Source organism: Ursus americanus, chromosome 7 (assembly GCF_024610735.1).
Source record: "Ursus americanus isolate L20-20 chromosome 7, mUrsAme1.1.p, whole genome shotgun sequence".
NCBI classification, from domain to species: domain Eukaryota; kingdom Metazoa; phylum Chordata; class Mammalia; order Carnivora; family Ursidae; genus Ursus; species Ursus americanus.
This window is the reverse complement of record NC_142133.1, coordinates 57,305,085-57,328,241: the sequence shown is the minus strand read 5'-3', so window position 1 is coordinate 57,328,241 and position 23,157 is coordinate 57,305,085. Positions and strand designations below refer to the sequence as shown.

At 36.7% G+C, this 23,157-nt stretch overlaps 1 protein-coding gene across 3 annotated transcripts in view; it reads right to left on the bottom strand.

The window, feature by feature from the left end:
- HEATR5B (HEAT repeat containing 5B) overlaps nucleotides 1–23,157 on the bottom strand; it is a 102,429-nt gene that overhangs the window by 49,710 nt on the left and 29,562 nt on the right. For all 3 annotated transcript variants that reach the window (XM_045809079.2, XM_045809080.2, XM_087863732.1), the window contains exons 17-21: nucleotides 21,529–21,634; nucleotides 17,644–17,834; nucleotides 7,868–8,027; nucleotides 4,198–4,387; nucleotides 1,785–1,954 (exon numbers count right to left, since the gene is read on the bottom strand). In XM_045809079.2, the coding sequence (XP_045665035.1) occupies nucleotides 1,785–1,954; nucleotides 4,198–4,387; nucleotides 7,868–8,027; nucleotides 17,644–17,834; nucleotides 21,529–21,634 (817 nt within the window). The remainder of the gene's footprint in view (nucleotides 1–1,784; nucleotides 1,955–4,197; nucleotides 4,388–7,867; nucleotides 8,028–17,643; nucleotides 17,835–21,528; nucleotides 21,635–23,157) is intronic.

Sequence of the window (23,157 nt, the reverse complement as noted above, 5' to 3'; positions counted from 1 at the left end):
TGACTCCATCACCCCTTTGACCTACAGCCCTCACTCCTCTCCTATAAAGTCAACTTCAGAATGAAGTTTCTATTCATAGCCCAATGTATTTGGGTTTCCATTTGTAACAACTTGGCTAGATGAATTCTTGCTCAAGACATCATGTGACAAAAGTCAAAGGACACATTATAGCTCTCATCTTGATCTCTCAACAATATGTGATATAGCTGACCACTCCTCTACTCCACTTGGCTTCTGTGAACACTACAAACTCTATTTTCCCTTTAATCTCTCAGATTGCTTCATATTTTTCCTGATTCTTTTTCTTTTCCTAAATTTTATATGCTGGATTCCTCATTCAGCATTCTCTCCCTGGTGATCTTAACTACTCCTGTCTTTACCTCCCATCTAAATTCTTACACCTCCCAAATTTACGTTTCCAACCAAATTTCTCTTTTCTGAGCTCCAGACCATGAAACTAACTAATTATCTAAAACTGAATTAATGATAGCCACTCTTTCCAACCTCCTCCTACTCCAGTATTATCAATCCCAGGAAATTACATTACTATATTCAAGTCAGAACATGGATTACATCCTTCTCTCTTTTCCTTATGGCCAATCAATCAACAGATTTTACTGAGTCTTCCTTTAAAAAAAAAAAGATTTTATTTATTTGAGAGAGAGAGAAAGCAAGAGACAGAGCACGAGTGGAAGGGGAGGAGCAGAGGGAGAGGGAGAAGCAGACTCCTCGCTGAGCAAGGAGCCCGGCATGGGACTCAATCCCAGGACCCTGGGATCATGACCTGACCCGAAGGCAGACGCTTAACTGACTGAGCCACCCAGGTGCCCCCCACTGATCCTTCCTCTTAAATATCACTCAGTTTCATTTAATTTTTCCCTATTCTCATTGCTGCCAATATAGAGCAAGCCATTACCATCTCCCTCTTAGACCACCATAATTCTCAAAGTCATAAAGTCCAAAGTTTTAATACACCTAGAAAGTCTGCATGATCTCTCACCTCGCTAAATGTCCAGCTTCATTCCGTGCCCAGGCCCCACCCACCCCTTCTCTCTCAGCCTTAACCACACCGACTAAACAGTTTCTCAAATATGTTACACTCCTTCCCACTTCTGGGTCTTTCACATATTTTTCTGTCTGCCTAAAAATAAATGCTGTCTATTGCAACATCATGCTTTCGTCCGAACTAACTCTTATTTATCCTGCAGATCACACCTTCAATATCATTTTTTCAGGTAAATCTTTTCTAAATGCCTGGATTCTGAGGCTCCCGTGTTATGTGTTTTCCTATAGCCTCTTCTAGCACTTATTTTATTTGTAAATAATTATTATTGACCTTGTTCCCTTGTAAACTATAAATTTCAGTATGGCAGAAGCTTCATCTTGTCTCACCTACAAATGAATTCCCAGGATTTTTGCATGGTATGTGCCATGTAGCCAGCTCTCAATAAGTACTCATTAAAATAGTGAACAAATTAATGACTATGATGATAGCAACAGAAGTTATCAATCAAATTTCAGGACATAAAATTCTGAAAGGGAAAGACTAAAAATATGATGCATTCTTCAGCCAAGAAATAAACAGTTCATCAAAATATTTCTTAAAAAGTAAAAAAGGAAACCAGTAAATAAAATGAACAGTCGTAAAATGACTATTGAAGGTGAAACTCTAGAATGTACAATCCAGAAAACTTACATTTTTTGTTTTGATCTAGTTTAATCTTTTGGGAAACAAATTTGGGGCTCCCTACAGAAATCAATGAATGAAGCAGCTTTATACTTACACACAGGCTAGGAACAAGACTAGAGAGATTGACATGTCGTGGTGCAAACATGTGAAGCTGCTGAAGGCAAGATATGGCAGCTGCCTGAACCAGAGAATCTGAATGGTCCTGGGTTATTGCACAACCCACCAAACAAGAAGAACGAATGGTGGAAATTGTTGCTCCATTCCCTGGTAGCAAAATAAAAGAAAATGCAAAATGCTATTATTAGTATTACCAAAAATATTCCTAGAAAACAATTATCTTCTAAATGTCCCCTCCCTCTGATCACTCTTCAGATTGTTTTGAAGACAAAAAGTCTGCAAAGTCCATAGAAATGACTTCAAAATATAACTGTATATGGATGACAATAATATATCTCTCCTAGATTTCACTAGGTTTATATAAATTCCCTAGGAAACTATATTGTCTTCTAAACCCATCACTGTTTTACTTGAAAGAGCCAGAAGACTCTTCATTCTCTGTTTAACCAATACTATCACTATATTATTTAATAACTTCAAATCCTATTTTCCTAAGATTAATGAAAACTTATACACAGTCAGGAAAAATAATAGTAGTATTATATACTGTGTAAAAACATCTTAATTGCCTACTATAAGTGATTTAAATTTTTTGCCAATGAAAAAAAATAATTTTATACACATATAATGCCAAACAAGGAAATCAGTCATATAGAGTCATATTCTAGTTTGAAATACATGTTGCCTCATCATCACTGCATCAGAAAGCACTTGGTAAACACCTATGTTTAATCAGGCCCATATTTATCCTGTCCATATCCTTATGATAACACTGGAAGAAAAAATTACCAACTTTCTCAAAGAGGACACTGAGGGCAGGAAAAAGTCATGTCTAAATCACGTATTTTCCAATTCCTAGCATTCTTCATTAAGATCTTTTCATTTTGGGCTTCTTTCTTTTTTAAAGTATCTGTCCAGATGGAGACAACACAGCATAGTGGTTAAGAATGCACGCCAAGGAGGGGCGCCTGGGTGGCTCAGTCGTTAAGCGTCTGCCTTCGGCTCAGGGTGTGATCTCAGAGTCCTGGGACCCAGCCCCACATCAGGCTCCTCCACTGGGAGCCTGCTTCTTCCTCTCCCACTCCCCCTGCCTGTGTTCCCTCTCTCGCTGGCTGTCTCTGTCTCTGTCAAATAAATAAATAAAATCTTTAAAAAATAAAAAAAAGAATGCAGGCCAAGGAAGCTGATCTGGGCTTCACCTCTGGCTCCAACCACTCCCTAGCTACACAAAACCATGGAAAAGCTCTTAATCTCTCCCAGCCTCAGAGTTTCATCTGTAAAATGGAGAGATGCACCTATCTCAGGATGCTGTTAGAATTAAATTAGACAATGTGTATAAAAATCTGAAAGCATTTACTAAATGATAGGGGAAAAAGGGAAAACTCTGAAAATGGATGATACAGTCAGGATAAATTCACAGCTATTTTCTGCCTTCTGTGTTTCATTCAACAAAAATTATGTCAGTGGAATTGTGTGGTTAGAATATGGGCCTCAGGCTCATAAATCTGCCACTCAGTTAAGTAACTTTAGGCAAGTTACTTATCTTCTCTGAGCTTGGTTCCTCATAGAAAAATCACATATTATCTCCTTTATGGGAGTGGGTTTTCAAACTATGTTCCTGATCTTTAAAGTTCAAAAAAACAGTGAAGCAGAAGTCCATGAAGACAAGTGGATGATACTCCAGGACAAAGGAGCTCCACTTTCATCTTTGCGTTCATGGGGCTCCAAGTAAAATTTAATTTAGAAAGACTTTCTCTGGGGGCACCTGGGTGGCTCACTTGGTTAAGTCTCCAACTCCTGATTTCGGCTCAGGTCATGATCTCAGGATCATGAGATTGAGCCCCGTGTTGAGTGTGGAATCTGCTTAAGATTCTCTCTCTCCCTCCCCCAGCTCATATGAGCTCTCTAAGAAAAAAAAAAGAAAAGAAAAGAAGAAAAAAAAGGCTTTCTCTGCTCAAAACTTTAAGTAACAGTCAGTCATAGGTATGTTATAGGGATTAATTAAAATAGCATATATAAAAAGCAGAGTTGAGGGGCATCTGGGTAGCTCAGTCTGTCCAGCACTTGTCTTTAGCTCAGGTCATAATCCCAGGGCCCTGGGATTGAGCCCCAAGTCGAGCTGGGCTCCCTGCTCAGAAGGGACTCTGCCTCTCCCTCTGCCTGCCCCTCCCCCTGCTTGTGCTCTCTCACACGCTCTCAAATAAATAAATAAATAAATAAATAAATCTTAAAAAAAAAAAGCAGAGTTGTAGGCCTTTGGTAAATAAGAAGCCTTCAGTACACAGTAATTATTATTATTACAAGTATTCATTAAGCAACATGATAGTGACATTCAGGAAACTGAAAGATAGCAATGTCTAGTTCCTTTAATTTAAGATGAATTTACTCACCTTGTAGCTCAGGGCCAACAGTAGTTATTATGGCACCCAGGCATCTACCCAAACATTGATGAACTTCTGTATGCGAAGGGGGAACTGTTAACAGCAAGGTAAGAACTAGAGATAATGTTGGTTCCACATATCCACGATACATTGGGCCACTAGAATCCACTATAAGAGCAAGTGAATGAAGAGACCATGTCTGGAATGAAATATAATTTTATTTAATTGTAAGGAATAATTCGAGTATACTGAATTGATTTTTTAACTTAAATGTAAATAAATACTAACATCTTACTTTTTAATCAATGATCTAAAAATACCTTAACCAAAGCGACTGATGTACAAATGTTACGTTTAAGTTTCTCTGCAGCATGGCTTCGAGTGTCAAATTAAATTTCAATGATGAATTCATTTTCTTCTATTATAATGTACATCTATTTCATACATTCAAAAGACCATGACTTATGTAATAAACATTTGATTTAGTGGATGCTTATGGTCATCAAATATATTTTTATTGCCTGTATTGTGGAGTTTTGCTAAATAATGAGCCTGAAATAGAACAATGACCATGACAATGTTCTGTACTCAGATACATTTCTATAGCAATGATATTCACATATCACCTCTTCAAGGGGATTGAACCATTTCAAGCCCCTATTTATGCCTACTAAGCACAAAGTAATCTTACTGGCCAATAGTATTTACAAAACTAACCCCAGAGCCGCATACTGTCATCAGCACAGGCCTGAGAAAATTAAAAGTCCTTTAAACTGCCTACATCCATCTGTAGAAGAACTTACCTTTTATTTCTGCTGGCAGCTCTAAAGGAGAGTTATACTAATGGTCTGAGGACAGAGGGATCTCAACTTGCCAACAGAGGAGAAAAAAAAAATCCATACCTCAACTTCTACTACCTGTCAATCTACTGTAATCCTAGAGAACTCAGCAACCTGACTTGGACAGATATGTACAGACACCACATTTACTGGCAAGAGCTAGCAAAAAATAATAGGGATACAGCAACTTGAGGGAGGAAGACTAGAGCAAACATTCTGGAGAAAATGATTAAATGTAAGAAACAGAGGTGCCTGGCTGGCTCGATCAGTAGAGCATGTAACACTTAATTTCAGGGTTGTGAGTTCAAGCTCCATTTTGGGCATAGAGATTACTTTAAAAAATATATAATAAAAAATAAATGTAAGAAACAAAAGGCACTTTAATAAAACTATAATAAGGATTTTTAGGCCATATAATTAAAGCACAAAGGAGATTCTAGAAGTGTTTTTTAAAAAACTCAGGATTTATATTAAAGATGCAATGGAAAACTGGAAAAAAATTGCTATTGTTAAAAAGCAAAATCATTATCTTGAGGATCAAATGGAAGATTATCTTGTAACGCTGAGTGAAAATACCAAAAAATAAAAAATAATGAGAAAAAAAGACAAGATCTAATATATGAATAATACTAGTTCCAAAAAGAGAAAAAGATAAACTTATATAGAATTTGATGAACTTCACAGGCAGGAAAATTCTTACACACTGCCAAACAAAAATATAAGGTTACAGACATACATACATATTTCAGATAAGCTTCTTAGCAAAAGCAATGAAAAGATAGGGAATAAAGATTGCTGTGATGTCTGTAAGTACCTATTAATTCAGAAGTTTCTCATATAAGCCATTGACTTTTGGAAGTGTGAAATGCATGCATTGTATAAAGGAAAATGAACTCATCACTAAAGTCTCATTTCTGGATACTCAAAGCCACACTGCAGAGAAACTTTAAACACAATACTTATACACCAGTTGCTTTGATTATTGGCTTATATATTGCCTTTTATTTCCTAATAAACATAAACGAAGGTTTTTAGAGATAAATGATTAAAATTCGAGATATTAATATTTACTGAAATTTAATATTAAAAAAAAGACTACCATTAGCCTCTCATGCGCAACACCAGAACACAGAAAATCCTGAAACATTTACGAATAAGGAAAGAAAAGGACTGTGTGCCAGGCATAGTATACTCAACTAAAATATCATTCAAATGTGAAGGCAAAATAAAGCCATGTTTTAGATATGCAAGGATTCAAAAAGCATACCATTCAAGCTAATGATTGTTAGAGGAATTTTTCCTATCAAATAAAAATGTAAAAAAGAACAAAAACCTCAAGGCAGGAGTTGAGGATACAAAGAAGAAAATATTATTGGAAAATAAATCTCTAGTAATTATAGTTAAATAGAAGTAGCCAGTAATAGAACTGTAAAGTATAATCTTTGAGTCAGGATTCTTAAAACAAGACACATTAGGGAAAACTTAAGAAAATCTACTATACTCTTCGTGTGCAGATATATGGTAGTGCTGAGGGAATGTAACTGATACAAATTATAGTAAAATGTCCTGTGCAGAGTACAGAGTGCAGAGTGGTCAGAGGAGTGCGATTTTAAGAAATTAAAAGCAAGAGAAGGCTGAGAAGAAGATGAAGACAAAAGAAAGCAAACTACCACCCTGCTTTTTGACATAAAAGAAGAAAGCAGAAGGGTGCATGGGTGGCTCGGTCAGTTAAATGTCCGTCTCTTGATTTCATGACTCAGGGTTGTGAGATCAAGCCCCATGTTGGGCTCTGCACTGAGTGTGAGGCCTGCTTAAGAGTCTCCCTCCCTCTCCCTCTGCCATTACCCTGCCCCTGCTTGCATGCTATCTCTGAGGGGAAAAAAAAAAAAAGTAAATTAAATTTAAAAAATAAAATAAAGCAACAACTTTTTAGGTATAATTTTCTTCTAGTCTGCTGTCAAAACAGAATTTTTAAAAAAGCAGTGTAGCACCTATTAAGGGATAAGCTTCTTTGATTTTTGTTTCTAACCCTTTTGGGAATTTTGGGCTTTACACAGCTGGAAGCTTTTACCAAAAAGTCAAAGGCAAACTAAGCCTGTAGACTAGAAGCCACTGGTGGATTTATTGTCTCTTATCTAATTGTGAAGGAACTAATTTATTAATAAACTAAAGGTAGGCCCTAATGCCAAATGAATTTGTCTCTTTTCCCAACTTGCAGTCCCAATACGAAGTTGGTAAGTTGAATGCTACTGGATTCATATACTCTTAATCTTTTCAGGTGCATCAGTGTGAAGTGGCAAATCAAAAGTGTAGTATATTTTCACACAAGTGAACCTCCTGCCTTTCATTGTGGTTATATTTCTTTGTATATAAAATGTTTAAGGAGAAACAAACAAACAAAAAATTCCAGGAGGATACTTGACGATTCATCCAAAAACCCTGGACCTGGGTTGGTGTATGAATGGAAAGAGAGAGAGAATGGTTCTTAAAAGAAACTTGATCAGTTTAGCAAATGTAAGGAAATGCAAAAAAAAAAAGAGAGAGAGAGAGAGAGAGAGAGAGAAAACAAGCACAAAAGACAGTACGTAATAAAAAGAAATTATGTTTCAAGAAATATATATGAATGGGTTAAATTCCCGGAATAAGACAGATTTAAGATTAGGTTAAAATATAAAATCCTGTTCTACACTTTTACAAGTAAGACTCATAAAATCAAATGACAGAGAAAGACTCTAATACATTTTTTTAAACAAATTATCAGAATCATTACTACTTTACAATAACTGATAGCCCTAAATATATTATTTAAAAATTTCATGATAAAAAAATCAACATTCTACCTGAACTTCAGAGGATGTTCCATCTTGTGCTAGAGCCAATAAAATGCTGACACTGGTTTTCAGATGTTGTCCCGAGCCAATACCCCCAACATAACGATGCAAGCAACCCAGAGCCAACGAATGCCCAGTTCTGGATACAACATCGCGGGCTGATTTCAACCTGAAAAACAGTTACGCTTCGGGAATTGGTTTTTCTTTTTCCCTATGGCAATAACAAGCTTATGAGTCACACCATAAAAGGGATTTGTTCCAGAAATCAGAAAAGACTACAGTTATGATTACTTCTTTCTCCACTCCTTACCAAGAGTTAGAGAAAACTGGAAAGAAAAATCACAACTTCTCAGTTTTAAACATTATTCCTTGAAAAGTCAAGAATCATTTGAAAAATATTTTTATTACTAGTGTTTTAAATAAAAGAATTGCTTTTATAACTGGTTTTAAAAATATAAAAAAGAGTGTATCTCTAGTCACAGAATTAAAGAAAATGTTAATTTTCACTTAAGAAATTTTCTATAATTATTATTTGAACCTCTTTTAAAATACATTAGTCTTTTTCTCTGTGAAATATAGCTAATGAATTAAAAAATATAAAAAGGAGATATTGTATATTACTTTTTTAAAATAGGCTTTATTGAGATATATTTATATACAATAAAATTCACCAATTTTAATTCTTTTCAAGTATGCATAGAACATTTACCAAGACAGACAATTAATTCCAATATATGGAAATAAAACATATCAGAATTTATGGGATGCAGCTAGTGTGTTTTAAGGTGAATTTGTAGCATTAAAATTCTTATATTAGGAAAGAAGAAAAGTTTTAAATCAATTACCTAAACTCCTAACTTCAGAACCTAGAAAGAGAAAAGCAAACTGAACCAAAAGTAAGCATAATGAAGCAAGTTATAAAGGTAAAGCAGAAATCAGTGGAAGAGAAAACAGAATAATGGAGAAACTCAATGAAACCAAAAGCTGGTATTTTGAAAAGAACCATAACACTGATAAACCCTTCAACTGCCTAAGAAAAGAAGGAGAGACAGAAAGACAGAATGTATATTCTGCTGCTGTTGGGTAAAGTATTCATTCTATAAATGTCAATTAGGCCAAGTTAGGTGATTGTATTGGTAAAAATCTATATTTTTATTGGAAGCATCTGTTCTATCAATTACTGAGAAAGGAATGCTGAATCTCCAACTGTAATTATGGACTTTCACTTCTATTAGGTTTTGTTCCATGCATTTTATTTTATTTTTTTAGAGATTTTATTTATTTGAGAGAAAGAATGAGAGAGAATGAGCTGGCAGGGAGAGGGAGAGGGAGAGGGAGAAGCAGGCTTCCCATTGAGCAGGGAGTCTGACGCAGGACTCAATTCCAGGACCATGGGATCAAGCCCTGAGCTGAAGGCAGACACTTAACCGACTAAGCCACCCTGGTGCTCCTTGTTCCATGTATTTTAAAACTATCATAAGATACATAAACATAGAGAATTGCTATGTATTCTTGGGGAATACATCCTTTTATCATTATGGAATCACTCACTTATTCTGATAATAATTTTTGTTACAAAATCTACTTTTTCTGATAATAACAGAGCCACTTCAGCTTCCTTTGGATTAGTGTTTTTATGGTATATTGTTCCTATCCTTTTACTTTTAATCTCTCTCTGTCTTTTAGTTAAAGGGGTTTCTTGTAGACAGCATACAGTTAGATCTTGGTTTTTTGTTTTGTTTTTTTTTAGATTTTATTTTTTATTTATTTGAGAGACAGAGAGCAAGACAGCATGAGTCGGGCCAGGGGGAGGAAGAGGGGCAGAGGAAGAGGGAGAAGCAAATTCCCCACTAAGCAGGGAGCCTGACATGGGGCTTAATCTCAGGACCCTGAGATCATGACCTGAGCTGAAATCAAGAGTTCGACACTCAGGGGCGCCTTGGTGGCTCAGTCATTAAGCGTCTGCCTTCGGCTCAGGGCATGATCCCAGGGTCCTGGGATTGAGCCCCACATCAGGCTCCTCCACTGGGAGCCTGCTTCTTCCTCTCCCACTCCCCCTGCTTGTGTTCCCTCTCTCGCTGGCTGTCTCTCTGTCAAATAAATAAATAAATAAATAAATAAATAAATAAATAAATAAAAATCTTAAAAAAAAAAAAGAGTTGGACACTTAACTGACTGAGCCACCCAGGAGCCCCTAGATCTTGTTTTTATTTTCTTTATTTATTTTAAAGATTTTATTTATTTATTTGAGAGAGAGAAAGAGAGAGTGAGCAAGAAAGAGCAAAAGCTGGGGAAGAGGCAGAGGGAGAGGCAGGAGCAGACAGACCCCCTGCTGAGCAGAGAGCCCGATGTGGGACTTGATCCCAGGACCCTAGGTTCATGACCTGGGCTGAAGGCAGACACTTCGCCAACTGAGCCACCCAGGTGCCTGATCTTATTTTTATTTAATCTCATAAACCCTAACTTTTACTTGTAATGTTTAGACCATTTACATTTAATGCAATTATCAGTATGGTTGGGTTTAAATCCGCCATATTGTTATTCTGTGCTCTATTTGTCACATCAGTTTATTCCCTTTTCCCTCTTTCTGTCTTTTTTTGGATTTAGTATTTTTTATGATTCTATTTTATCTCCACTATTGGTTTATTAGTTACACATTTTTGTTTTTTAGTAGAATCTTGGGAGTTTATAATACACATTTTTAAAAAAGATTTTATTTATTTATTTATTTCAGAGAGAGAGAGAGAGAGAGTGAGAGAGAGCACAGAAGGGAGGAGGTGAAGAGGGAGAAGCAGGCTCCCTGCTAAGCAGGGAGCACCACATGGGGCTCGATCCCAGGACCCTGGGATCATGACCTGAGTTGAAAGCAGAGGCTTAACCAACTAAGGCACCCAGGCGCCCCTATAGTATACATTTCTAAGTCATTATGATCTACCTTCAAAGAATATCATATTCTTTCAGAGTATACTACCATTTCCTCTTCCCATTCCCTGTGCTGTCATCAGGTATTTTACTTCTCTATTAAAATTATTATATTTGCATTAAAGAGTCAATTATCTTTCCAAGGCATTTAAAAAATGAGAATAAAAATAGCTTGCAGACTCCACTGTCCAGAAGCCGCCCATGCCACCCAGCCACGGTCAATGTCGCGGTGTACAACATTGCCATGGTTGGCGAGATCTTGGGCCACATCTCCTTTGAGCTGTTTTGCAGACAAAGTTTCAAGGACAACAGAAAACTTTTCGTGCTCTGAGCACTGAGGAGAAAGGATTTGGTTATACAACATCCTGCTTTCACAGGATTATTCAGGGATTTGTGTGCCAGGGTGGTAATTTCACATGCCTTAATGGCACTGGTGGCAAGTCCATCTAGGGGAGAAATATGATGAAGAGAATTTTATCCTGAAGCATATGGGTCCTGGCATCTTGCCCATGACAAATGCTGGACCCAACACAAATAGTTCCCAGCTTTTTCAGCTGTACTGCCAAGAGTGAGTGGTTGTATGGCAAGGCTGTGGTCTCTGGCAAGTAAAAGAGGGCATGAATATTGTGGAAGCCATAGAGTGCTTTGGGTCCAGGAATGGCAAGACCAGCAAAAAGATAACCATTGCTGACTGTGGACAAATCAAATAAATTTGACTTGTGTTTTATCTTAACTATCAGACCATTACTTCTTTTTTTTTTTTTTTAAGATTTTATTTATTTATGTGACAGAGAGACAGCCAGCGAGAGAGGGAACACAGCAGGGGAGTGGGAGAGGGAACACAGCAGGGGAGTGGGAGAGGAAGAAGCAGGCTCCCAGCGGAGGAGCCCGATGTGGGACTCGATCCCGAAACACCGGGATCACGCCCTGAGCCAAAGGCAGACGCTTAACGACTGCGCCACCCAGGCACCCCACCAGACCGTTACTTCTGTAGCTCAGGAGAGCACCTACTCACCCCCAACTGTTCAAAAAATCCTATAACTTTGTGCTCTCACTGCAGTTCTATGAGTTTCGTATTTTCCTTATTGCCCTCCAAGTCTAGCTGGATTGCAGAGTTAAGTTTATGATTATGAAATAAAAACTAAACAACAATAAAAAATAAATTTAAAAATGAGAATAAAAATAACAGGTCACTTTAAAATAGACTTATAAAAGAATAAGTCTATTTATCCACATATCTACCACTTTTGGCACTCCTCACTTCTACATGTCTATCCAAATTTCCATCTAGTATCATCTTTTTTTGTGTGCAAAAAAGCTTCTTTCAACATTTCTTATAGTATGCCTTGTAAGCAATGAATTTCCCAACTTTTCACTGTCTGAAAGTCTTTATTAAAACTTCAGTTTTGGGGCGCCTGGGTGGCACAGTGGTTAAGCGTCTGCCTTCGGCTCAGAGTGTGATCCCGGTGTTGTGGGATCGAGCCCCACATCAGGCTCCTCTGCTATGAGCCTGCTTCTTCCTCTCCCACTCCCCCTTGCTTGTGTTCCCTCTCTCACTGGCTGTCTCTATCTCCGTCGAATAAATAAAAAAAAAAACAACAAAACTTCAGTTTTGAAAAGCATTTTCACTGGGTATAAAGTTCTAGGTCATTCTACTGTGTTCTGCTTGCATAGTTTATGATCAGAAGCCTGCTAAAACTTTTGTTGTTGTTGTTCCTCTGCATGATGTCTTTTCCCCACTGGCTGCTATCATGATGTTTTTTTTTATCACTGGCTTTAAGGAATTGATTATGATATGCTTTTCTTTTGTCTTTCTTCCATCTGGCGTTTGTTGAACTTATTGGATATGTAAATCTATAGTTGTCATCAAAATTGCAAATTTGTGTCTATTGTTTCTTCAAATAATTTTTGACCTACCCTCATTTCTAAGATTTCAATTATATGAATGTAAGCCTGACATTGTTCTAGAAGTCACTGAGACTCATGTTCATTTTTTTCCCAGTCTTTTTCTGTGCTTCATCTGGAATAGTTTCTATTTCCATGTCTTCAATATCACTTTTTTTCCTACTGTAATGTCCAATCTTCTGTTAATCCCAACCAATGTATTTTTTTTGTTTGAGATATTCTACATTTCTAGAAGTTTCCCCTGAGTTGTTTTATGAATTTCATTTTTTTATCACACTTGGTTTTTCTTATACTTCCTTAAAAATATGGAGCATATTTATAATAACTTTCAGTATTCTTCATTGCTAATTCTATCATACTCTTCCAATTCTGGGCCTATTTCCAATGACTGATACATTTTCCTAGTAAGAGATCTTATTTTCCTGCTTCCTTATACATCTGATTAGTTTGGATTGGATAGTGGGTACTATACATTTTATGATATTAGGGGCTACATTAGTTGTGTTTCTTTAAATACTATTGGGCTTTGTTCTGGAATGTACTTATTAATTAGAATCAGTTTGATCCTTTCAAGGCTTGATTTTAAGTTGTTTTAGAGTGGGTCAATATTGCTTTCACTACTAAGGCAGTATCCCCCTGAAGACTCCATCTTAGGAGGTCTTTCCAATCTTAACAGTAGGAACTCTTCTCAATCCTGTGTGAGCCCTGGGTATTGTTTCATATTCTGTCCACCTATTCCCCTATTCTTTTCTGGGTTTTTTCCTGGTCTTGGGCAGTTTCCTTCTGCACATACCAGCACTCAGCCAAAGACGTGAAATGACTCCTCTGCTCATAGCTCTCTTTCTGTGCAGCTCTCTCCTCTCACACATTCTATTCCACACATTCTAGCTATGTTGACCTCCCAAAACTCAAGTTCTTTCTCCTTAACTCAGTTAGGCTTGGGTTTCCTATCCCTGCATTTCAGCCTGGTAACTCTTTCCAGGCAGAAATCTGGAGCAATTATAGTGTTCCCCTTGTTTGTTTTGATTTCGCAGGGATCACTGCTCTATGCTGGCTGTTGTCCAATGTCTGAAAACCATTGTTTCATTTATTTTATCTAGTTTTCTAGTTGTTTAAGACAGCAGCAAAAACCTAGCCCCTGTCCTTCCACCATGACTGGCAGTGCAAGTCCTGTATATATTTTTAATGTTTATTTGAAAGAATAGATTTCATTATTTTATTCATATGTAAGTAGCAATGTAGAGAGTTTGAAACAGAACTAACCTTGGGGGACTGGGATAGACCGGTGATGGGTATTAAGGAGGGCACATATTGCATGGTGCACTGGGTATTATATGCAAATAATGAATCAGGGAACACTACATCAAAAGCTAAGGATATACTGTATGGTGACTAACATAACATAATAAAAAATTATTATTAAAAAAAACAGAACCTCTAAACCTCATTTTGGACATTGGGAAAGATCAAATACAAGAACACATGTAACAATACTTTTTCAGCTATAAAATACTATGACTCATAATCATGTACCAACATACTCAGTTACTATTAGAAAACAGGATAAAAAAAAAAAATCCAACAGGATAAAATACCACTAAGAAGAGAGTACCAAATAACAAAGATGTCTAGAGAGAAAGCTTGGTTGCATTTTCAGAACTGTATTGTAAATCTCAGTAAGCCATCCATGACGGAATTTCTGTTAAACCCATAAAAGTAAAATAAAGCCAAGAGATGAAAATCCAACACCAAGACTCTGGCTGGTCAGTTTGCCTACGGTGAAGAAAGAAAAATTCCAAGTGCTGTCACAAAACAGATACGAAGAAAGGTAGTAATGATGGAAGTAAACTAAGTCTATTCTTGGCAGTATTTCTAACATATTACATCCTTGGATAAGTAACCTCAATCACTCTATGACTCAGTTTCTCCATAGCAGTCATTTTGGGGAATGAAGGAAGTTAGGAATGAATGCAACCTGTGAATTCTAAAGCATTACACAGATTACAAAGCTGCCTTCATGTTGGTGCTTTTCAAAAGGTAACATTTCAGTGAGATAAAAAGCTGGGCCAATTCTCTCAGTGATAATCATCTATTCAATAGAGTGAATAATCTAAGCTACTTTCCCAGGGGTCTCAAAGTGATTTTCAGTTTGAATGGAAACAAATTCAACCAGTAATGATTTTTATTTCCTTCTGAAAGAGGTCTTAAGCAGTTGAAGCAACTCCCCGTTAACGAGAATGGTTTATAGGAATGATTCCTGTCTAAATGCTAAGAGGGCATAAGATTTTAGTGTGCAAATATAGTTGATAGATCTGTATGTGTAAGTATTTTTGGATTTTCATAGTCAGATATTAAATCAATAAAAGATACTGTAGATGAAAACATTCTACAGGAGGACACTGAAACTTTTTCAAGCTAATCTAAGATACCACAGATCTCTATTTTTACTTTTATTTATTTTAAAGATTTATTTATTCATTTTAGAGAGAGAGTGTACAACCAGGGGGAGGGGCAGAGGGAGAGAGAGAAAAAGACAGAGAGGGGAAACAGACTCCGCACTGAGCAGGGAGCCCAAGTAGGGGCTTGATCTCAGGACCTTGAGATTATGACCTGAGTTGAAACCAAGAGTTGCAGGCTTAACCGACTAAGCCACCCAGGCGCCCCTATTTATTTATTTTTTAAGTAGTCTCCACGCCCAGTGTAGAGCCCAATGTGGGACCCGAACTCATGACCCTGAGATCAAGACCTCAGCTGAGATCAAGAGTTGGATGCTTAGGGGCGCCTGGGTAGCACAGTCGTTAGGCGGCTGCCTTCGAGTCAGGGCGTGATCCTGGCGTTCCGGGATCGAGTCCCACATCGGGCTCCGCCGCTGGGAGCCTGCTTCTTCCTCTCCCACTCCCCCTGCTTGTGTTCCCTCTCTCGCTGGCTGTCTCTCTGTCACATAAATAAATAAAACCTTAAAAAAAAAAAAAAGAGTTGGATGCTTAGGGGCACCTGGGTGGCTCAGTCATTAAGCGTCTGCCTTCGGCTCAGGGCGTGACCCCGGCGTTCTGGGATTGAGCCCCACATCAGGCATCTCTGCTGGGAGCCTGCTTCTTCCTCTCCCACTCCCCCTGCTTGTGTTCCCTCTCTCGCTGACTGTCTATCAAATAAATAAATAAAATCTTAAAAAAAAAAAAGAGTTGGATGCTTAACCAATTGAGCCACCCAAGTGCCTCAAAGATACCATAGATTTTTAAATGTACCATTACTTTATATGGTAGCATAAAAGAAAGAAAAAATGTATATTGGCTAATTGAATTTAAATAAAAAAACAAAAAACACTGCCAATTAATTATGATGTTTTGTAGAGAATTTAAAACGAATTCTAATGTCAGATGAACTGTGAAAAATGGGCAACTTAAAATGCATGTAAGAATTAACTTCAAATCATAATCAATTATTTGGAAAAGCTAATGAAAGTAGGCACTTAAAATACTTGCAAACCATTAACCAGACATATATGAATATGAATGAAAGTCTTCGTGTTTCGCCAGAATAAGTAAAAAAATAAATACCCCAGGGGTGCCTGGGTGGCACAGCGGTTAGGAGTCTGCCTTTGGCTCAGGGCGTGATCCTGGTGTTATGGGATCGAGCCCCACATCAGGCTCTTCTGCTATGAGCCTGCTTCTTCCTCTCCCACTCCCCCTGCTTGTGTTCCCTCTCTCGCTGGCTGTCTCTATCTCTGTCAAATAAATAAATAAAATCTTTAAATAAATAAATAAATAAATAAATAAATAAATAAATACCCCAACAAGTATTGAAAATACTTGTAAATTAAAACTCCTTGAACTAAAAAACGAAATTACCACTCGGGAGTTTTTCAAACAGATACACTCTTATTTTACCTATTATTGAAGGTAAGATTGGTTGTATATTTAAACACATCTTTAACGAAAGTTGATTTCAGAATCAATGACATACTTGGAAAAACAAGACTAATCTATTGCTAGAAAATGGCAGAAGTCATCCTGCGGAAGAGTAAGTATCTGGGGATATTTTATCTTCTGCTTGCTCGTATTATCCTTGGTGATTCAAACAATACACTGGGGCGTTATCCTATAGCCAGACAAACTGCTGTTCATGTTTGAAGACAGGGAAAACCATCCTCACATAACCAAGAATTCAGAAAATACTTTTTCCTCAAACCTACTGCTTCACCACCATTGCTTACCCCCACCTCTCTCATTAAAGACTATGGCCTACTTTGGTATAATTAGTACTCAAAATATACAATCGTGAAGAACAGTTATTATATAACTCAAGTATCAGTTCTTCACCACACCTGATTTTCAACTTCTCTACTTAAGTACTTGATTAACAACCAAGAGTCACTAATAACTGCATCATCTTAGTCGTACTTATTTGGAGCTCAGAGACCACTCTTTTTAATTAAAATGCAAAGAAATCCTTGAAATCTAATACTCAAACATCCAATTACTATAACTTTCCCCCTGTTACAGGGATAATTTAAGAGATGATAAACTTGCTGGCAATTAGAAAAAGAATGGCTTATTCCAAAAAGTGACCAATTAACAAAAAGTATAATGTGGGGGGCAGAGATAAGAGAAAGGGACGACCAGAGCATCTCTTCAGAGCAGAACACACATAACTAACTAAGAGAAGTCCTATTAACAGTCCTCTTGATTCCGTTATGTAACATTCAAAGGCTGAAACCTCACCATGCTGAAAGTATCTATAATATAATGACTTTCCCAGATTCTAGAGTTTAAACAATTACTGAATTAAAAATTAAGATCATTATAAAAAAGATTAAGATCATTATAAAAACTACAAAATTTTGTCATATGCTGTAACATGTGGAAAACATATCATCCAATTACTATAATTATTGATTACTTAAAAAGATATCTTTGCTTCTATAAGAAAGTTACTTGTCAGTAAAGAGACCCACTTACTTGTCAAAGCTATATTGGGCCATTCTAGCAATGAAGGTTGCTTCCCCAACCACCTGAGCCATTCTTCCAAGAGCTTCCCCTGCTGCACATCGTAAGATGGGGTTTGGGTTATCCAGAGCACCCATAACCAGAGTCAGAGCAGACTTACGAACCTCCTCAGGTCCTAAAGTACTTTTGTTTTCAGCCAGGCCCTACGGTTATTTAAAAAAAAAAAAAAAAAGGCAATTCAAAATTCATATTAAATAAAAAAAATGTGCTGCAATCTTTGTAAATATACCCACTTCATCCACTTTTTTCAACTTTTTATTTTTTAATTTTTTAAAGTTTTTATTTTATTTTATTTATAATTTTTATTATGTTAGTCACCATACAGTACATCCTTAGCTTTTTATGTAAAGTTCCATGATTCATTACTTGCGTATAACACCCAGTGCACCATGCAATACGTGCTCTCCTTAATACCCATCACCCACCCATTATATCCCATTCCCCCACCCCCTCCCCTCTGAAGCCCTCAGTTTGTTTCCCAGAGTCCATAGTCTCTCATGGTTCATTCCCCCCTTCTGTTTACCCCTGCTTTCTTCTTCCCTTTCTTCTCCTACCAATCTTCCTATTTCTTATGTTCCATAAATGAGTGAAACTATAGATAATTGTCTTTCTCTGCTTGACTTATTTCGTTTAGCATTATCTCCTCCAGTCCCTTCCATGTAGCTGCAAATGTTGTGAAATCGTTCTTTTTGATATTCCATTGTATATATGGACCACATCTTCTTAATCCAGTCATCTGTTGAAGGGCATCTTGGTTCCTTCCACGATTTAGCTATTGTGGACAATGCTACTATGAACATTGGGGTGCATATGGCCCTTCTCTTCACTACGTCTGTATCTTTGGGGTAAATACTCAGTAGTGCAATTGCTGGATCACAGGGTAGCTCAATTTTTAACTTTTTAAGGGACCTCCACACTGTTTTCCAAAGTGGCTGTACCAACTTGCATTCCCACCAACAGTGTAAGAGGGATCCCCTTTCTCCACATCCTCTCCAACATTTGTTGTTTCCTGCCTTGTCAATTTTTGCCATTCTAACTGGCGTAAGGTGGTATCTCAATGTGGTTTTGATTTCAATTTCCCTGATGGCTAATGATTTTGAACATTTTTTCATGTGTCTGTTAGCCATTTGTATGTCTTCATTGGAAAAGTGTCTGTTCATATCTTCTGCGTTTTTATTTTAATCACCCCAGTGCTCACCATGACAAGTGCACTCCTTAATCCCCATCACCTATTTCACCCATCCACCCACACACCTCCCCTCTGATAACCAGTTTGCTCTCAATAGTTGAAGAGTTTGTTTCTTGGTTTATCTCTCTTTTTCCCCTTTGCTCATTTGTTTTGTTTCCTAAATTCCACATGAGTGGAATCATATAGTATTTGTCTTTCTCTGACTGACTTATTTCACTTAGCATTATACTCTCTAGTTCTACCCATGTCATTGCAAATGGCAAGATTTCATTTCTTTTTATGGCTGAGTAATATTCCATTATATATATATATATATCACCTCTTTTTATCCATTCATGTATTGATGGGCACTTGGGCTGCTTCCAAATCTTCGTGATTATAAATAATGCTGCTATAAAATAGGGGTGCATATATCAACCCTCTTTTTTAAAACTGAAGCATAGTTGACACACAACATTAGTTTCAGGTGTACAACACACAGTGATTGGACAATTTTATGCATTGGGCTACGCTCGTCATAAGTGTAGTTACAATGTGTCACTGTGCAACATTATTACACTATTAACTATACTCCCCATGCTGCATTCCTGTGACCTATTTAGTTTATAACTGTTAGTTTGTAGCTCTTAATCCCATTCACCTATTTTACTCATTCCCCCACCCCTTCCCTTTCTTCAAGCATCTTTCACATGTATATACTACGTCTAGAATCAATACCTGTTAAATCGACAGTAATCAGTTTCCTAAACATGATTCAGAACATGATATATAACATAGTTATAGTCAATCAGCCCTAAAATGAACAATCCCTGGAAGTGTCTCTCTCCAAAGACTAATGCTTAAAAATTGTTTTTATTTATAAAGGATACTGTACTATTAAATCAACTGTTGTTCAACTGATTGACATTTATCATTAGAACTTTAAGTAAGGAAAAGGTCTGATGAGTATAAAACTTTGATTTGTTTATATAAAAATTTCAGAGAACGTAATTATGTCATCAAGAGTACATTCAATATGTATAAAAAGATTAAAAGGGGTAAAAATATCAGTAACTGAATACTGATACAATTTGTTCATCATATTATTTTTTTCATAATAATATTTTTATTATATCATGTTATTCACCATACAGTACATCCCTGGGTTTTGATGTAAAGTTCGATGATTCATTAGTTGCGTATAACGCCCAGTGCACCATGCAATACGTGCCCTCCTTACTACCCATCACCAGCCTATCCCATTCCCCCACCCCTCTCCCCTCTGAAGCCCTCAGTTTGTTTTTTCAGAGTCCATAGTCTCTCATGCTTCATTCCCCCTTCTGATTACCCCCCTTTCTTTATCCCTTTCTTCCCCTACCGATCTTCCTAGTTCTTATGTTCCATAGATGAGAGAAACCTTAGGATAATTGTCTTTCTCTGCTTGACTTATTTCACTTAGCATCATATTAAATGTTAATATTTCTGTTCTAGGTACACTTACTGTCATGGAACTTAACTTACTTACTTGAGACCAAAATTCAACTCATGGTGCCGCAGGAAATGTTAACTACAACAGAGGCATTAGTGAGCAGATCTATGAAGAAATGTGTACTGCGGACCAATATTATAGTTGGTACACGGGCCTACCAGACCATGACTACCCAATTCTTTTTTAAAAAACTCAGATGTTGGTATTAGCTGATGGTCTCTAAATAGGGCATATACTAACAGTTATATAAATGATACAAACTTATATTTCTATAATCAGTGCCTATGTCCCTTTTCCCTGATGTTTACAAACCATGATTTAATTCATGCCCATTTAAACACTTGTACTTGCTGACATTTTATTTTACGAGTAAAACCTTAAAATAAGAGGGGGCGCCTGGGTGGCACAGCGGTTAAGCGCCTGCCTTCGGCTCAGGGCGTGATCCCGGTGTTCCGGGATCGAGCCCCACATCAGGCTCCTCCGCTATGAGCCTGCTTCTTCCTCTCCCACTCCCCCTGCTTGTGTTCCCTCTCTCGCTGGCTGTCTCTATCTCTGTCAAATAAATAAATAAAATCTTTAAAAAAAAAAACAAAACACCTTAAAATAAGCTTAGTGCTGATCAGTATAAAAAGTTTTCAAATACATCATGAGAAGCTGCATAAAACAGTGCATGAACTCTGAGAGCTAGGCAACATATTCGTTATTTCACTTCATACATGTAGAAACCGAGGTTCAAAAGGTTAAAGGAACTGCACAAGACATAAACCTAATGAGAGCTAAACCAGAACACAGTCTCTAAATGCAGCCTTCCTTCAGCTATACAACATAGCCTCTCCTGATTTATGGTCTAAACCACAAATTGAACTTAAGCTTTATCTGGTTAACCTTCAGTAGAATATCAGATTGCGTTAGACATCTTTGAAAATTCTGAAAGAACTTACTAGCACTTGTAAAATCTGAAAGGTCACATCGAAACATGAACTTTAACATTATTAAAATATAAAACACTTATTTAATTACAATGAGTCTAACAGCTTCTAATTATTTAATTAAACTAATATAAAAACATAGTTATCAAGTGATACACATATGATCATCATAACGGTCTAGATATACCTGTCTAATTAAAGGCATTAATTAAAATCTTAGGTCAGAATACTTATGTCTTAAAAGTAAATACCTTTAGTGCACTAAGAACGGCAGTAAAAATATTAAGCTGCACAGCCTGCTGGCGGACACCTTTGGCTTGTTTAACACACTCAGCAAAGTGATCCAACATTTGTAATCTATAAACACAGAACAAAGATAACATTAGCAATACTTTTTATTCAAATATGGCTCAGGAAACAAATAAGAGCAACAGCTAAGGGTGTAACAAATAATGACCCATGCTGTTTCATTTCTATTTCATTCCTGCAACTGGTTCAAACCAGATCTCCTCCTCCTGAACTGATCCCGGGACATGTGGTTTTTAACTGGAACAAAGTGAGCGACTATACATTAAGTTTTAATTAACAAAACAAGGTCATAATTTCAGTGTTCTCTAACATCAACCCCAGCATCTAACAAAGTGCCTGGCATAGAGTAGGTGCTCGAGGTTTCGTGAATAGAATAACAATCATTAATTATGCATCTGTGCAGAAGATTTTTAAGTTGGAAATTTAAAATGTGGCATAATTTTTTCTTCTTTTAAAATAGTCTCACATGGAAGAAAATAGTACCTCATGTCCTATTTTCAGAAGCTAACTGGGAGATTTTTAAAAAGATTTAGCTTTGGTCATTTTTTGTTAATGTAGAAAATTTGAAGTGATTTTTATTATTTCAAATTATTTAAATGAGGCAGCAAAAAAATAAAAAAATCCTCACAGCCATTTGAGACTATTCTGATAGAATGAGATCATTTCAGATTCTAAAAATAAATGGGATGGGCACAGGAATGCCAGGAAGTTGGATTTAGTACTAAAATCACTATGAACTAAAGTAGGAAATCAGTATCTCTGTAAGGTCACTATAAGGATTTAAGCTCAATGTATAATAGGCCATAGGTCTCAGGTCAAAGCATTCTTCAAAACCACAGAGGAAGAAATCATCTAGTCTCCAGCAGGAACTCCAGTCAGAGTTACTGGGGGCTAAAACTGACTACTTTAACACTTGTTCTGACATAGAACCACATCTTCTATGGATGAGGAAGCAGGGCATTATTCACACTACTTTTTCAAGTACACACGTAAGAAGAGAGACACGTCTCCAACACTACTGTTAAGCATCATTTACCTATAACTGAACTCAAGTACACAACCTTTTAAACGACTTATTTAAAAAATGTTTTTATTATAAAATATTTACAGTGCCTAACTAAACATAACAAAAAGAGAAAAAGAAAAAAAATAAAATATTCATTTCATTTAATTTGAAGACTACTAACAAAAAGTTACTAACCAGAAATAACTACTCTTACCCTCAGGTACAGTTATTTCCTTTCAGGTTTTTTCTTATGTATTCGCATATACACATGTATTGGTATACACATGCACATTTTTATGTATTTTAAAATACCAAACTGGGATCATTTCTTGCCTTTTATTTTTTTCATTTAACATTATATAAAGAGTATGTTCTGATATCAAAACATTGTCTATGTAAAAAATATTCTAGCCTGTTGACTTTTCATAATTGATTTAGTCATTCCTCCATCATTGGATATTTATTATATTTTTAACAGAATGTATTTATTAATAGTTCACCTTGTACAAAAGTGATTTAATATTTAAGAGAATCCTGGACTCTAATTATAGCTCTCATAACTAGC